A 16,806-nucleotide genomic window follows, 5' to 3' on the forward strand; every position below is an offset into this window, starting at 1 on the left:
AACCAAATCAAAACCAGAGAGAAGGGGACGTTCCCAGTACTGGGAACGCTAGGGAGAGCTGGGAGAGACTGTGGGAGCCACAGCCTGGATGAACATGGAAAGATTCCCTGTATTCCAGAGTTCCCCAATGCTGAGTGGAAGAAGGGCAAGCAGACCAGTGTGGGCACCTTGCCTAGTGTCACACTAAACATCCCCATTGCGCCAGGGCATTGCCAGGCACAAGCCGGGGCTTGGTGGGGCTCTGCTGTAGGCAGCTGGGAATTGGCCACCTCCCTGCCGTGGGGCAGCATTGGGCTGGGGCTGGGCTGCCTCGCTTGATTTATAACAGCAACTGACGGCAAACAAAAAGCCCTTCACAGCAGCCCAGCCCCACTGCCTGCCACCCGCTGCCGGCAGCACCACAACGGCCTCTGCCACGCCAGCAGCTCAACAAGGGGGGATTGTGCCAGCACAGCACTCAGCGCTGTGGGTGCACCCCTGCCCCAGCACCCTCCTCTGGTGCCCCTGTCTCCCCCAGCTCATGGGCTGCCCCCATCAATGTGGCACAAGGGATGTGTGACCCGTGGTTGCTTAGCTCAGACACAGCAGGGTGCCCACAGATGAACTGTGTTCTCAGAACTCCATAGATGGCACAGAGGGATCCCTCTTGCCCCATGCCCCGTTGGAAGAGACGACCCCCTGGCCAGATCCTCGGCCTTGCTTATATGTGCAGGGCCCCGCGGCAGTGAGCACGCACAAGGGGCCGGGCGCCGGCATGCTGGGGCTCCATCCTCCCGCCCCTGCCCCTTCCCCCAGGCAGTAAATCATCCCCACTCCCCTCATGAAAGGCCCATGTATGTGTTGCCGGTGCAGGGAGTCTGCCTGGTGCCAACAATATTGCTCTTGGAAGGCAGCCGGAGCTGCGGGAACACAGCCGCCCCTTGTGCCTGGCCCCAGCACTTGCCGCCACTCCCGCTGCGGTGGCACCTGCGGCCAGCCAGAGCCCGCGCAGCACGGTGGCTCCTGTGGGGGCCGGAGCCTGGGGAGCTCTTTCCTCCTGGAAGTTTCTCTTGGCCTCCCCTGAACGGCTCTTTTTTTGGGGCAGAGAAGCCCCAGCTCACTGTACCCTGTACGTGCATAGGATGTGAGGCTGAGCAGGCTCATTCCATGTGCTGGGGTGATGTGAACCTTCTAGCACTGAGGGAGTGGGTCATCTCTGGAGCGCAGGGGTGAGCCCCAGCACAAGGGCTTCCAGCTCCATCCAGTCCCACTGGCTTCGACATGGAAGCTTCTGGCCCCAGCCACAACCTGCCGCCCTCATATCAGTGGGGACCCACTGAGGAAAGCAGGGGGCAAGCTGGAGGGACAGGCAGCTGCCCCAGATTGAGCACGGTGCTTTGCAGGGGCTGGGTCCTGCCCTGTAGCCAAGCAGCCAGGTTTGGGCCAGCATGTCTCACCAGGCCTTGGTCTTGCCTGCCCATCCTTATCTCTGGCTGGGAGGGACTGATGGAGCAACCCACTTGGTTAAGGTTTAACCAGGCAGAACTTGGCAAACATAAACCTGCTGCTCCCTCTGGGGAGCCAAGAATGTGGGGCCCAGTGCAGGGGATGCAGGACAGGGCCACTAGGGGCCCAGGCTTCCTCCAGCCCCCAGCATGGCACAGGAGCATCCACAGATTTGGGTAGTGAAGGCTGAGTGGGGAACATAAAAGTTGAGTGATTGGCAGGAGGGTGGGCAGTGTCATGCTTGTCCCACTGCAGCCCTGCCACCTCTTCCTGCCCTGGGTGTGGGAGGAAATGCTGTGGCTGCAGCTGGCACAGGGAATGAGGTGCATGGGGCCAGAATGTGTCCTGCTCCCCGTGGGGACATGGCATACCCCATGTGCTGCGTTAGGCCATGGTGCCCATTTATGGACCAAGAAAGCAGGAGCTTTGCTCACCAGCCTTGTCCCTTGCACAACATTGGGGGTTCATCCTGTTAAAGCAGCAGCCATGGCAAGGAACTGCAAGGCAGGAATGGGGCCACCCCAATCTCCCCAGCCCCTAATTGTAAGCAGTCACCCAATCCTGACTCCATATCTGCACCTGATTTACTCAATGGAGCCAGTGGGGCCACGAGAGATGGCAGTGGTTGGGGCCGTGGCCAGGACTGCACTTCCCCTGGCTGAGGCAGGAACCCTGGGTGTGCTGCTGGAGAAGCAACTGGCTCCACAGAGCTGGCTGTGGCCTGGGCAGGGGACTGTGGTGCTTCTGTGGAGGATGTCGCTCACGGGTGGCTCTCTGCTCTGTCCTGTGCCTGCCAGTCCAAAAGGCAATGGAGTTCAGCCTGGAGAGGCAGCCAGAGCTCTGGCCCAGGGCAGTGAGGAGCACAGCACACCAACTCCAGGGCACACCTAGGGACAAGGGCCATGCTCCCTCCTCAGCCTCCCGACCATGTGGGTGGCTCCAGGTCCCCTCCTGTCATGCCCGGGGGTGCCCACGGGTGCTGGTGTTCCTGAGAGCAGTCCAGCAGCAGGACAGGCAGCGCCCCAGAGTGGGGACAGGGAGAAGGTGCCACTACCAGCTTGCTGCCAAACCCTCCTTACACCAGATACACATTTCCTCTCACACCACACCCACCTTCACAGGAAGCAATTACACAATGAAAACTACTCTAAGGGAGTGAAGTATTTGCTGTCTAGCAAGTCTCTTCCAGCTGGATCCTTTTCCTGACAGATTCAGTCCCCGTTCTGCTCAACGGGTGTATACAGGAGGGTAGGGCTTTGCTTATCCAGAGGGATAATGAAACCATTGTGGGCTGGCAAAGGATGTGCGTTCTGGGGCCACCAACAACTCCAAGAATACTGCTGCAACTTGCTCTAGAAGTCTTGGCTGAAGTAACTGTAGCCTCCTGGGGCAGTTGACTCTTCCCGGACATACTGCTGTGGCGGGAACGGTCCGACAACCGGCACTGCTCCTGGCATCCTGCACATGGAAGGAAGCACGAAAAAGGAAAAAAAGGAGACAATGTCACAAATGCTCTGAAATGTGCCAGCTGCAATCACTGCTCAGCAGGCAAGGCTGTCAGTGGAGCAACAGCCCACTGCAGCCAAGGCAACAACTTGCCAGAAAACCTTCCAAGTGAATCCTTGCTCTCTGTGCCTGTGTGTAAACAGACACCTTTAGCATGGCAGAATTAGCTGCGGCACAGCTCAAGGACTGCTAAAGAGCTCCCATTACAAAGCAAGCATCCTGCCTCTCTGCAGGCTGCAGAAGCTGGAACACGACTGCACAGCTGAATCCAGAGCAGCTTTCTGAAAGGGAGCTGTGTGGCTGCGACAGCTCCAACAACAGCAGTGTCCTTAAAGAGAACATTAATGTGTGTATGTTGGGAGCATCCTCAATGTTATCTCTCTAGAATGGAATACTTCCTATTCATTGATCTAATAGTGCTGTTTGAGAGCTGGAACTTCCCTGGGATTAAAGATGTCTTCCCATCAAGTACTCCCGAGAGCTGAGGGACCAGGAGGCTGCTATTCCATAGACAGGCAACAAAGGATCCCAGTTTTCTTCCTGTCCCTTCTGGGGAATTTGGCTAGGAGCCTGCCCTCCCTTCAGGTAGGATTTCCTAAAACCTGTTCCTTCTAAGAAGCTTTCTAACCAATCCAGGCTCACAACTGCGCCTCTTAAGAGTGAAGGCTCTTAAATTAAAGATTGGCAGTCTCCAGAACAAGTATTTTTGGTATTAATCATCTGGCAGCATAATTTTTTTCAATTAATAATGTATGCAAGGGATGCCATTATTTAACTTGCCAGCTATAAGATCGAGCTCAGGAATACAGTCCAGGTTTCTGGAGCGTGCTGACTATATGCCAAATTTTAAAACAAGCAATCCCAACGGAGATTAGAATGGCAAGCAGATCTCCACTGAGCCAGTCCTTAATTAAATTAAAATCTCAGTTGCTAAGAGAAACTGTGTTTTTAATGGGTGTCAGGTTCACTGCAAAGGTCTGCTGAGCTGAACTGCTGAGCTGAGATGCTGAGCTGAACTATTAGGAACCAAAAGCAACCAGAGGCACTTCCACCTTAGCAGCACAACTGGGCTGTCTGCAGAGGGAGCTCCTGGAGCAGGACACACAGAGAGAACCTGCACAGACCCTGCTGTTCTGTTTGGAAGTCAGCTGGAAACGTGCTCAAAAATGCATGTTAGGTTATATTTAGGCCATCGATTTGAACAGCAAAGCTGGAAATAAACTTAGACAAGAACATTACTTACTGATTCTTGTGTTTGAAGCCACTGATGTGAGCTTGGTACTGCTCTATGGAGTTCAGCACTATGTTACATGTGCTGCAGGGGTAGCCCTTCCCAGCTGAAACAGACAGCAGTGTTAGCACACAGAGCTAGCCAATCCTCGTGTTGAGTTAAAAACAAGTCAGATACTCAATCACCTGATTCATGAAACAACCCTAAATAAAGACAAGTAACAGTCAACAATCTGACCAGGCAGGGAGATCACAGAATCCCAGTACTCCAGCATGTATCAGCCAGTCATTGCAAGGCAATCACTAAGCCAAAAAAGCTTTCCTCACGAGAACATGGTTTGTTCATCACTAAAAAACACACACATGTTCCCTACAAACAGTTCACAGTATCAGGCATAGTAAAAGTTTCAGATTTGGACCCCAAACCCCAAAGGCTGTAACTGCCTTTGCAACTCCATTTCTCTGCCATATTCCTACTTCTGTTGATCTGGACATCTCATAACAGAAGATAGGAGATACTGAATTTGTAAGCTTATAACATTTCAATAAAAAAGGCAGTCAGAGGAGATTACACCCACTGTCCAGCTCCACAATGCAGCATTTTGCTAAGCCTTGCTGAGATGCCAACTGAGGATATTAAGCTCTGTCCTCAAGCAGTTTGGTTACACTCAGTGGATCAGTTAACTGCCAGGAAAAAAAAAGTTTCCAACAATAGTGGTACTTGACAGGATCAATGGTTTTGTGTAACATGACAACTCCAGCTGGACTGAAAGTTCAGAAGGTCACAGATACCAAATAGGCGAGTATGGCAGCACAGGAGTCTTTAACAGGGAAAAATTCTAGCAGTTGTCCTCAAGACATTAAAGGTTCCTGAATTTTGGCTCACTGGAGAAGCGCTCTGGTTGGGAATCTCACAAGGAAGACATTTCCCTAAGGTGAAAGAGGAGACAGACCCCAGGTGCGCAGAGCAGTGAACCAAGGGAAGCTCAGCTCTGGATGTAGCAGCCACTTCGCCATGTGGCTGCTGCAACTCAGGTATTTCAGACTCCGGTGGGACATTTGGCTCTCAAAATTGAGCTGGATCTGGGCAGTAAAGGCCAGAGGAGCTGATACAGCCTTCAGGCCTGCTTCCCTGCATCATCAATGTCAAGGTTTCTCTGCTGATAACTCATCCAGCAGGTGCATGCACTAAGTTGTCTAAACTATACTCCTCAACCCCAAACTACTTGTTCCCAAAGAACTTTAAGTGAGCAACCACCTCAGTGTAGCATTTGCAAAGTACACATCTTTATCTGCTGCAAGTCAGGTCCCAGCAGAGAGTTTAGGGACAACTGTGACTGTTGGGACACAGACACAGGCAAAGAGAATGGGACAAAACCTCCCTGACTGCAGCCCGTCTCATCTGAGAAGCCCCTGATTATAAGCCCAGGCTCTGAAACCTTTCCTGAAGAGCTGAAGTGCCCTGGAGATGTGACTGTATGTATTCCCGTTCTGCTGCTGCTTCTTGGGAAACATCAATCACCCAGGCAAGGGCACTGCCCACCTACCCAGGCAATGGCACTGCCCACCTACCCAGCCCACCTGGGCTGGGGCTCCTGCCCCTGTCAGCGCCTGAGTCACACTCAAGTGGAACCATTCATCAGACCCCACTAATTAGGTGCAGAGCAGATGGGTAACGTGAGATACCGAGCACCTTTTCCATCTCCCACACGGCCATGCAATGTGGGAGAGAACATTACTTGGCTAATTGAGCCTCATTTGTCATAAGTGCTACCGGTATCTAAAGGTGGCCTGCAAAGAATTAGAATAATTAATCTTCTGCTTGTGTGGGTTTTTATGACAGAGAAAGAAGCCCTTAATGAAGATTTTAAGATGATCTGTCTGCTTATTATTTACCTCAAGTATCCAGCAGGTACTAAGACTTCCTGGCCCAACAGAAGGCTGCTGGGAGGAACAAAGGAGTTTTCTGTGAGTGCTTAATGCTTTCACTGGACTCGGAGGGCTTTCATCACGTACAAGTGCTCATAAGCAGCAGATCATAAACCAAAAGAGTTGTAACTGTCTGCCTAAAGTTCCTCCTTAATAGCTCTGGGGTTTTTTTCCACATTCCTGCTTGCTCCAGAGAGAGTTGCATTAGTTCATCAAATGGAAGTGCCCACACAGAGACAGAAAGGCATTCAGGGAGAAATCTTTCTGGCTTTCATGTGCTTTGAAGCAGCAGGTGCAGTTAAACCTATTCCTTCCATCTCTGGCTAGTCCTCTCAAAGACGACTTTTAAGCATCAAATGCCACTTTTATCTTTCCATTTTGGATGCAATCACCTAACTAGAAACAGTACTGGCCAAAATCCCTGGATTATCCGCACAGAGAATAAAAAGGACACGTCCCCGATTCAACACCACCGCATAACACAACCCAAAGCTTGTCACGAGTAGCTACAGTCTAAAACATCTGCTGCTGGGGGTTACAACATCAACTAAATCAATCTTAGGGTGTATAATCAAGTTCCTCATCACAAGCAATACTCCCCTGCTCCCTCCACACAGACTCTCTTGTCCAAAGGCTGACAGACACATCCTGCTTCTCTCCCACCCTTCTCTTCAGCTGGTTATCAGCCTCCCTGTTGAGAACTCACCCATGAAGGATGATGCTGGCGCATCAGGGGTTCGGCCGTAGTGCGCCATCAGCTTGTGTTTGGTCTCCTGCTTTCTGTGCTTCTTGCCTACATAGTGCTGTTTTGCCATAAGGGGGTTGTTGAAAGTGGCATGGCAGAGGCTACAGAACTTGTCCGGGTCAGTAATGTCCTTGTTCTCTTCATTAGAAGATGCAGTAGAGCTGGGGGGGGCAGCAGGGTGTTTCTGTGGGGGCACCGTTTCTGTAGGGTGAATACAAACTCCTGGTCAGTCACAGAACTCAGAGGTAAAAAACAGTTACTTTATTTCCCCCAAACCCACATTAAAATCAGTAACGCCCTACATCTAAACCCCAAACCCAGCCAATGTAAGATATCTCAATAAATTAATTATTTTCCTACCTCTTCCCTTAACACTGCAGAATTTAAAGACATGTGGTAACGAAACTCGAGTATGCCAGGAAAACTTTCAGGGCTTAAAAAATCCAACACATTTGCATATTTTTCCTTAACATAAGCATGACTGTATTCAAGAAACATTGGGTATAATGAGCTTCCACCTGCTGTTATCATCTCCCAGACAGAACATGGGCACAAGCCCTTGCACAGCAAAGGCAGTGGGATTCTGGAAGCACAGGACTTGATCCTGAATTCATAAGGAGCCTGAGACACAGCACAAATGGCACCAGGTCTGACACAGTGAATTCACACAGGGAAGCAGCTCTTCTGTGTGGTGGAGAAACCTACAACCTCTCCCTCCAGAGTGCCAAAGAGCAGAGTGAGTAACCTGCTAGGGATCAGAGAGCTCCTCTCATGGCAGCACCAAAGGCACACACCAGACTGCTCAGTGAACATCCACCTCGTCCTGCAGGCTCCTATCATACCCAAAAGGAGGGGCTCCAAAGAACAGGAAGATCCTGGAGGTGGCTTTGCTGTGCACACATTTTAGCAAAGTCACGAAGACACGCTGGGACAGACAGTTTCTGCCTGGAAGATCCCAGAAATCAGGTGTCTGGGTGACTCACAAGTCCCCACCTTGGAACTAGCACAAGCTGCCATCCTCAGGTGCACTCAATGGCTGTGTTTTCCTTCTGTCCTGACCAGCTGCAGCCTCCCTGGCTCACGGCTACCCGTACCTGTCCTGGACAGAGGGTGTCACTCCCCACCCACTAGGCCTTTCTGGCTTCTAGCAAAGGGATAGGACATATGGGTAGTTGTGCTGGGGCAGACAAGGTCAGAACAAGCACATACTGATGCTCCCCAGCTCTCTTCTCCCACTCCCCAGTAATCTGCAGCTCCCGAGTCTGTGAACCTCAGAAGCCACATTGTTGTAGCTGAGCAGCCCTGGGGAATTTGCCACATCAGAGTTTCACCAGTCACTTCAGTCTCTGTAACCTTTTAATGAGCATCATACCCTGTGACAGTTTCTACATCTTAATATCACACGCCTGGTCCCTGCATACAGGGGTGCGTACAATGGTTGCTGCCAGATGCATTTCCCTCAAACAAAGCAAAACAAAAAAACCACACAACCTCTTGCCAATGCCAGCCCACTGAGCAGGCTGGCACAGCCAGGTCTCTGGAGGTGCACTGCTGGCTTACTCTTTCATGGCAAAGACCACGCACTCTTACAGGAGCTCACACTTGGGGGTTCAACAAACGTCTCAACAGTCCTTTGGGACAAAGTGAAGGTGCTGCAGACATCCATACCTTCTGCTTTGGGGGCCTGCTGCTTCATGTTCTTGGCATGAGTCTTGCCCAAGTAGTGAGATGTTGCCACGGCCGGAGAGGAGAAGGTCATGTTGCAGATGGGACAACACTTGTTTCTGTCCTCCCCATTGCTGCCTTCCTGCTTGCTGTCCTGTGCACAGAAAACCACTGAGTTTCTGAGGCTGGGAAGGACCTCTGTAGGCCATCCCGTCCAGCCTCATGGTTTTGAGGAGAAACACTATGGTTTGGGGGTCTAAAAAAAGATCATCAAAGACATTTGGGTGTTAAGTTGATGAAGTGTGACTAGGTAGAACTTCCATGATGCAGCATCATTCTCTCCCTCCCTGGAGAGTGCTCTTGAACCAATTACTGTTTTTAACCTGTTGGCAAACACGCCTGGCAGAGGGGCAGCCCTGGCCTGTTTGGGTTAAGGACAAGGTTAAGCATGTGGCTGCCAAAATTGGACCATGCAGCCTTGTCCCCTGCAAGGTGCGAACTGAGCAGCATAAACATCACTATCAGCTGGGTCATCTGCAACACAACACCAGCTGAGGAGAGAGCAGCAGGCAGTTCTCAGCCTGACACTATGTGCAAAGGCATCTGCTGTTATCCCCCAGCTCCCTGCAAATGCCAGAGTTAGGGATTACATCTGAAGCAATCATAAAAGTAGAATCTGTTCCACAAGGGAATCACGGGGCAGACAGATGGCTGAATGGAATGTCGGGCCTTTATTGACCAACAAGCTCCAGCGACCAACTGAGGGAACCTAAATAAGTAAAGTAATGCTCTGGGAAGAGAATTCCTGTGGATGGGGAACCCAGTGTGCTCTGCATGATGTCATGCAATGATGCTCCTGACAAGCTGTTGCTTCTGTTATTTCTCTGTCATTTCAAGCAAGACTATCAAAAAGAGGAACATGCATTTGTTTAAATGGGGAGGACAAACGCAAAGAGGCTGTCAGAGTGGGAATGGCAGCAGGAACTGGGATAAGGCCTGGTGAAACACCTGCCATTGAGTTTCTCAGTTCTCACAAAGCCCCTTCTGAGAGCATTTTCCTCGTTGACTTACAAGGCTGTGCAACCTTTAGCCCAGCAGGTCCCATAGAGCTGTATTTAACCTTGGTGGATCCTGCACTCACAAAACCAAAGGATGGATCAGGCTGGAAGGGACCACAGTGGATCATCTGGTCTAACCTCCCTGCTGAAGCAGAGTCATCCCAGAGCACTTGGCACAGGATTGCATCCAAACAGTTCTGGAATATCCCCGGTAAGGGAGACTCCACAGTTCTGGAATATCCCCAGTAAGGGAGACTCCACACCTTCTCTGGGCAATCTTCCAGTGCTTGGTCACCGCATAGGTAAGAAGTTCTTCCCCATGTTCAGGTGAAACTTCCTGCGCATCAGTTTCTGTCTGTTGCCTTTCACCCTGTTGCTGGGCACCCCTGAGCAGAGTCTGGTTTATCCTCTGACACCCTCCTTTCAGACATTTCACAGAATGAGAGAATCATTAAGGTTGCAAAAGACCTCCAAGACCATCAAGTTCAACTTCTGACTGGTCACGACTGTGCTGGTTACACCTGGGGGAGGGCAGACTCAGAAGTCAATTAGACCAGAGCCACGTCCAGTCATTTCTTAAACACTTCCAGGGATGGTGACTCCACTACCTCCCTTCCAATATCTGACAACTCTTTCAGTGAAGAAATTCCTCCTGATTTCGAACCTGAACCTGCCCTGGCACAACTTGAGGCCATTTCCTCTTGTCCTGTTGCTGGTTTCATAGAAGAGGCTGAACCCCACCTGGACAGAGCCTCCTGACAGAGAGTTGTAGGGAGCAGTATGGTCTGCCCTGATCCTCCTTCCTCCAGACTAAACAACCCCAGCTTCCTCAGCCGCTCTTCACAGGACTTACCCTCTAGATATTAAGACATTGATTGTAGACGTTAGTTATAGACATTGATCGGGTCTCCTCTCACCTGCTTCACCTCCAGCTTCATCTTCTTCCCCTGGGCACCCTCCTCCCCGCCGTGGATGGACAGGTACCGTCTCACCTTGTTGGCGTGTTTCTTGCTCTGAGGAAAGTAGAGAAACCCCCGCTCGGTGCCTCGCCGAGAGCGGGGCTGACCTGGGGCGGAGGTGGGGGGCTCCCCCTTCCCTACCTGGTAGTGAGCCAGTCGCTGTGACTCGGAGATGAGCAGGGCGCTGCACACCTTGCACTGCGCCTCGGTGAAAATGTGTCCGTTCTCCCGGATCAGCCGCTCCACTGTGGGGTGAAGGGGGTGGGACACAAAACGGGGGCGTCAGCGGCCCGGTGGAACCCCGCGAGGTGCGGGCTGTCCCTGTTCGGGATGCCCCGCACCCCGCAGGATCCAACCGAGCTAGAGGGCACCTCTTGGGGCCCGACCACCCGCCCGCTCCCGGTCCCGCCGCCTCACCCGCCTCTTTGCCCACCAGCGGCCCCGCAGCGTCCCCGTTGCTACCGGCCCCGTCCGCCATGGCCGCCGTCGCCGCCTCACGCTGTTCTCGCGAGAAGCCGCCCGCGCGCCCCCTCCGCGCCTAGCAACGGTAGGGCGGTCTCCCGCGAGAGCACCGCACCCTCCAAGGGAGGCGGCGGCGGACATGTTGGTTGTGGGCACAGGAATATTTCGGACAGCCCCGTGGCGGCTCGTTTTTGTGGGTGTTTAAGCGACGCTGCGCATCCTTCCCCTGAGGAAGCCGCGTCTGGGCTGAGAAAATGGTGAGACCACCAGCATCTCAGAGCGAGGCGGCCGGGCCTGTTGCCGACCCGCCACGGACATGGCGCTGCCCGCTTCAGCACCCCGATAACCACGTGAGAGGCAGCGAAGCCGCTGCCGCCATCTTGACTGAGGGCAATGAGGCCTCCGCCGCCAACTTGAGCGCGGGTGCGGGACCCGCCGACCGGGGCCGGTGCGGGAGACCCGGCGGGGAGGCCGCGGGCATCGGGGCGGCCCGGGCCCGGTGAGTACCTTGTGCCCTGTGGGGCATGCCGCTGCCCTGCGGCGGGTGGGCCCCCGGCGAGCCGCGGGGCTCCCGGGGCTGCGAGGGAAACCCCTTCCCTTGCCCGGGGCCATTCTCTGGCCCCTGCCCCCGGGTTGACCTCCCTCAGGTATGACCCCCCGGTCCCTGCCCCCGGCGGCCCGGGACTGGCCCCTAGCGCTGTCCCCTGGCGAAGGGATACCCCCCGTCCCTCTCTAAGGGTACTTCCTCTGTCTCTTGTCTGGAGGGGACCCAGGTGCTGCGCCTGGGGATACCCTGGAACTCCTCCTGGACCGTCCCCTGGGGAGAGAACCCGAAAACCGGAGCTCTGCCTTGGCCGCATCCCCGGAGATCGAGACGCTCCTGCCTCTCCTCTTCCTCCCAGGCCTGGCTCCCCCCTCTTTTCCCGGGGCAGCCCCTACACGCTCCCTTCCCTTATATGTGCCCACCTGTGGCTGATCCCCTTCCCAAGAGCTCACCCCTATCCCGCCTGAGATCCCCCATGCTTCTCCCCAGCTTGTCGAGTATCTCTGACTCCATCCTTGTAAATTTCCCTGCAGAGCCCTCCGTGCCCGAAGGCAGCGAGTTGGGAAAGGGAAGGGACCGTGGGTGGGTTCTGGGGCGAGGGTCGCTTTCCGTCCATGTACAAAGGGAAAAACGTTTTCCTGCCCTGCCCTTGGAGGAGGGAGATGCTTCGGGCTGGACCCGAGGGCATTGGAGCAGGGAGCATCTCCCGAGAGCTCAGCAGCCTGTGCGGATGCGCCCGGCCATGCGTGGCCTCTGCAGTGCCCGTGTCCCCTCTGTGCAGAGCCAGCTCTATAAACGGATCAATCCTGTAAACAATTTCTCTCTCCCCGGGGCCCTGCCAGCCCTCGTGTCCTGCTCATGGAGCATCAGCTGGGCCCATTGTGCGGGGTCGAGCCGAGGGTCTGGGGATGATATTTCCATGGAAGCGTGTGGTGCTGACCTGCCTGAGCGCGGGGAGCATCGTGCCTCTGCTTCCCGAGGTGGGGGGAGTTGTTTACAAAGCGACAGCCTGTGTCTCCAACGACTCAGGAACTCATCCGGGGATGAGAGTCATTCATTTTTTTTGGCTTGGTTTTTTCGAGCATTTTTCAAGCTGTCACAGCTTGGCAGGTCTGTAGCTGCAGTGTCAAGATTTAGAATTGTTCTGTCGGTAATTGCTTTCTGATTCATCAAAATGATAGATGAGAGGGAAAATGACAAATAATCACAAGTTTGGGATCTTCAAGGATATCCCTAAAAATGTGACTGGAGAAGTGTGGCATGTGTGAGTTCCTTGTCAGGAGGTCACCTTTGCTGTCAGAGCATTTACAAAGAAATTCTCTTAAATTCAGAGTTGAAAAAAAATCTGGAAAAAACTGCAAAATGAGTCTGCAAACTGGACTGCAAAGGTAATTTTAGATAATTCAGTCTCTGGTCTTTTTTTTTTTTTTTTTTGCTGGGTCTGAAAGCAGGTATCTTTCCCTTAGGCACTCACAACTATCCTTTCCAAGAGTGCTAAAAGCAAAATATGCTCAACTTCGCTTCCTGAAGAGGAGGTCTGTGCTCTGATGCGTGTTGTCTTCCCTCAGCTACACCAGTTTGTCTAATAAAAGCTATTACTGCTCTCCTACTCACAGCCTCAGACTAGCACAGCTACGAGTGATCTCTTACTTGTCTTGTTCCCTTAGTTACATTTTCAGAGACTCTCTTTGCCACAAGTCCCTTCATTTTCAGAAGCGTTGTGGGAGTTGTGTGGTTACATCTCTTACATCTCCTCTTTTCTCTCCTTTAAATGTTGAAGGTAGGTGACTCATCATAACTTCAGCTGATATTTCTCAGTGATCTCTTATTTAGCACAGAGCACTGAGCAGAAGATGTATCGCAGAGTCAGAGGAGAGATGGTGATACCAGCATGGATTTAAAAAACAAACCAAAGAGGCAGCACAGCAGTTGTTTGTTGCTGTTGCTTTTGTTGTGGGGGTAAAAAGGTTTATAGGCTGCCTCTCCAAAGCCTCAGTGGCCCTGCATGTGCTTCTGTGCTCCTCAGGGCATAAGAGTGAGTGGTTTTCCAAAGATAAGGGAACATTCTTCACAACCATGGATGCCCTTTGTGGGGGCAGTCCACAGTAGCTGGGTGTGAGGCTTGGCTCATCTCCCGGAGCAGGGAGGGCAAAGAGACCATTTGGAGCAACAGATAAAAAAAAGGAGAACATACAGTGAGGATATTCCAACAACGCTGGAGTTCAGTTTAGCTGGAGCTGAACAGCTTTGTTTTTCAAGAGCCAGTGCTTTACCAAAAGCAGTGCTCATTTTTATTTCCTTTAATGGCTCCAAACTGACAGAGGGTGGACTAAATTGATGTTAAGAAGAAATTCTTCCCTGTGAGAATGGTGAGACACTGCCACAGGTGCCCAGAGAAGCTGTGGCTGACCCATCCCTGGCAGAGTCTAAAGCCAGGTTGGACAGGGCTTGGAGCTACCTGGGATAGTGGAAGGTGTCCCTGCCCATGGCAGGGGATTGCAATGAGATCATATTTAAGATCCCTTTCGACCCGAACTGTTCTATGATTCCTAAACAGATAAACACTGGAGGACTGCAGAGGTCCTTGCAGTCACTTTGGCCGTGACTGCCCATTTGTGCAACATTCTGCTTTCAGAGGGCTCAGCAAACCTTTGGTGCAAATCATGACTCACCAGGATAATCGCCTTTTGTCTCTGGGCGTGTGTATGCATGTATTTGCAGAAGGAAAGCTGCAGATCTAGGGAGGGAGCATGGTTATTCCTCACCTTGCTGCTCGGACTGTAGATGGAGCAGTGCACTGCTGTTCTCGGCGCTGATGGGGATTTTGGCCTCCCTTAATGTTTCTATACGCAGTGGCTGTTTGCAATCTTGTGGTGTTACAGAGAAGGGTTTGGCTCTATCCTGGGTGATGCAAGGTTTCTGTTGCATCTTCTCTTACTCTTATTTTAGATCTCGGTACACATCTGAGCTATTTCAGTGATCTTGAAGGGAGGCAAAGTGATTCTGTGGAAGGACGCTGGTCTGGGAACCGGCCAATTTAACTTGCATTTCCAGCTCTGCTGTTCCCTGATGTGGAACGAGGGGGTTGTTGTTCAACCTCTGTCTGCACATGTTTAATTGAACTTCAGCAGAGCTGGTCATGCTCACCCTGCTTTGTAAGGCTCTTTTACATTGCAGTTCAAGAAGCACTGAATGTTATTGTCGAGCTACCAGGCAAACAGCAAGCACAGGCAGGAAAGGGTGATTTAACTCTATGCCATCCTGCTGCTCTCCTTTACTGAGATCACTTCCCAATCCTCTCCTCTGAGCTCTTTTGGATCCAGGCAGCTAATGCTTGCTGTGCATCCCTCTCCATCAGTCTATCGGCTGCCAAGGGAAGGGATGCTGAAGTACCAGTTTGCATTGTGTGGGCACCTGCCCTGAATTGTTCCATGCACTCAGGTTTGCACTGATAACACTCAGCAGGTTCCTCATTGCTTGTTAAGTGCCTTCGTTAATGCGGATGGTTTGGGCACGTCTGGATGGAGTTCTTCCGGAGGCTGCTGCTCATTGAGAAATCCATACTGCCACATAAACCTGTTGTCTTGTTTCCAGCTTCCCTGCTGCCATTGCCTGTGTTTTCCCTGTCTGTAGTGCTGGAGAAGCCATGCACTGAGCTGTGCAGACGGCAGGACAGCATCCTTGAAGGAACAATGCCTTTTCCCCTGGTTTTGTCGAACACAAAAGCTGACAAAGGGCTGTGCTGTGGTGGCTTCTTGGTCTGGTGTGGAAATGTCAGCTTGATCCACTGCCCCAGCCCGGTTTGTTTTGGTCGAGGTGGGGGGCTGGGGAGGGGCGGTTGTGTTGGACGGTGGGAGACTCACTGTGAAGTGATCCTGTGGAGGAGTTTTCTGATGGGCTTTTAGAGGAAAGTCTCATTGCTTTGGAACAAGGCATTCAGAGTGGCTTTGGTCTGTGTTGCTGTTCCCCTGAAATCCCGTTTTAGCAATCAGCTGTAATAAAGTGCTCTTAACTAGATGAGTGGTGACTGGTGCATGTGGCTCCCAGTAACACTAAATCCACCACGCTTTGTAATAAGGTTTCAGTGCCTGGGGTCTTTTGCCTAAAAATAGCAAAAAAAAAAAAGAGTGTTAGGGGAAATCTAAATCAGAAGGAAACAAATGGCTTTTAATCTTTTCCTCTGTTTCAGAGTGAAGGATGCCGAGGAGGAAGAAGCCTGCAGAGGGCCTGGAGTCTCGAAGTCAGGATGGGGAGGAAGAGGAGGAAGATAAGAGGAACCCAGCCAATGCCAAGAAGAAACGCAGTTTTGTGGATGCATTTATTGTTATATCCGACAGTGATGGAGAGGTCAGTGGTGGGTTTGGGATACCCAGAACCTGTGCTGGGTCCTGTTGCTGCAGGACAGTGCCAGAGCAGCCCTCACTGTTGTGCTGGGTTCAGGCTTTGCACAGAGGGTCTTGTGCCATTCCTTTTCTTACCTATGAGATGAATCAAATCCTATTTGACTAGGAAATGAATGGTGTGCTTCGTGAGGGTGAGTTATGAGTCTGGGATTTGATAACCAAATCCTCTCAGAACTGAATCTGAAACGTAATTTAAAAGTAACCTTTCCTCAATCCCTTTACAAATCTTCTTTTTCATAATTTTTATTTGATTGATTTCCAGCTAAACCTTAGCAACATGATTCTGTATTATGTGCAAATAGATAAGAAAATTATTCAGAACTCAGGCTTGTGAGTAGCTCAGAGACAGACAGTGTCTGGTAAACTGATTCTGAATTACAGGAGCCTGAGTTTGTAACCCATCTCCAAAGGGTATAAAGGTGAACGTAGTGTGGGAGTGCCTGGCTAAGGCATCAAGGCTCTGATCCCCAGCGTCGGCTTATGCACGTCAGCATTACCCTCAAGATTGAAATGTCTGTGTTGGTTACATGGGAGCATGGGAACTCCTGCCTGGGGGAAACCCAGAGCCCTCAGAACCTGTGCCTGGCTGAGCGAAGTACACGAGAGGAAATTATTACAATCAGGTTTTTTATGTGGGACTCTTAAGGCTTTGCTTTGTCTTGCTGGTGATTGGAGATCCTAAGCTGCTTTTTGTAATTCCACCATTTTCAAAAGCATTTCAGTTCACTCTCAAGCTGTAGATCTTAAATCAGGTCCCTTTTGCTCCCACATCTGCAGTGTGCTGCTCTCCAATAAGGCGATTATCATGTGAGGAGGGGAA

The 16,806-nt window shown here is 51.8% G+C and overlaps 2 protein-coding genes across 7 annotated transcripts in view; one reads left to right on the forward strand and one right to left on the reverse strand.

Annotated features, from left to right (window-relative positions):
• Nucleotides 1-2,628: 2,628 nt before the first annotated feature.
• On the reverse strand, nucleotides 2,629-12,111 carry ZNF346 (zinc finger protein 346). 3 transcript variants are annotated; one of them, XM_088173531.1, is made up of 7 exons: nucleotides 12,036-12,111; nucleotides 10,719-10,822; nucleotides 10,536-10,631; nucleotides 8,564-8,714; nucleotides 6,857-7,096; nucleotides 4,235-4,328; nucleotides 2,629-2,943 (listed from the first exon to the last, which is right to left on the reverse strand). In XM_088173531.1, the coding sequence occupies exons 1-7, from the start codon at nucleotides 12,094-12,096 to the stop codon at nucleotides 2,838-2,840; spliced, it is 852 nt and encodes a 283-aa protein (XP_088029657.1). In that variant the 5' UTR covers nucleotides 12,097-12,111; the 3' UTR covers nucleotides 2,629-2,837. The 3 variants fall into 3 exon arrangements, with proteins under 3 accessions (XP_088029657.1, XP_014731527.1, XP_088029655.1); XM_014876041.2 differs by lacking the exon at nucleotides 12,036-12,111 and adding an exon at nucleotides 10,995-11,108; XM_088173529.1 differs by lacking the exon at nucleotides 12,036-12,111 and adding an exon at nucleotides 10,995-11,085 and having other exon boundaries at nucleotides 10,536-10,822.
• The window catches only part of UIMC1 (ubiquitin interaction motif containing 1), a 39,463-nt gene continuing 34,056 nt past the window's right edge, over nucleotides 11,400-16,806 (forward strand). For all 4 annotated transcript variants that reach the window (XR_015806951.1, XM_014875977.2, XM_088173528.1 and 1 more), the window contains exons 1-2: nucleotides 11,400-11,538; nucleotides 15,773-15,930. Coding sequence is in view for 3 of the 4 variants with exons in the window: in XM_014875977.2 (XP_014731463.2) it covers nucleotides 15,781-15,930 (150 nt within the window). In the remaining variant the exon portion in view is untranslated. The remainder of the gene's footprint in view (nucleotides 11,539-15,772; nucleotides 15,931-16,806) is intronic.

Source organism: Sturnus vulgaris, chromosome 15 (genome assembly GCF_052056855.1).
Source record: "Sturnus vulgaris isolate bStuVul1 chromosome 15, bStuVul1.hap1, whole genome shotgun sequence".
NCBI lineage: Eukaryota > Metazoa > Chordata > Aves > Passeriformes > Sturnidae > Sturnus > Sturnus vulgaris.

What these genes read in the sequence shown, in the direction of transcription:
- ZNF346 (XM_088173529.1), bottom strand. Translation starts at nt 11,055, where the DNA reads ATGGCGGACGGGGCCGGTAGCAACGGGGACGCTGCGGGGCCGCTGGTG. An exon ending in TGAAGCTGGAGGTGAAGCAG is followed by an intron (nt 8,715 to 10,535) that starts GTGAGAGGAGAC and finishes TTCTGTGCACAG; the next exon opens with GACAGCAAGCAGGAAGGCAG. An exon ending in GGCTTCAAACACAAGAATCA is followed by an intron (nt 2,944 to 4,234) that starts GTAAGTAATGTT and finishes TTCCATGTGCAG; the next exon opens with GATGCCAGGAGCAGTGCCGG.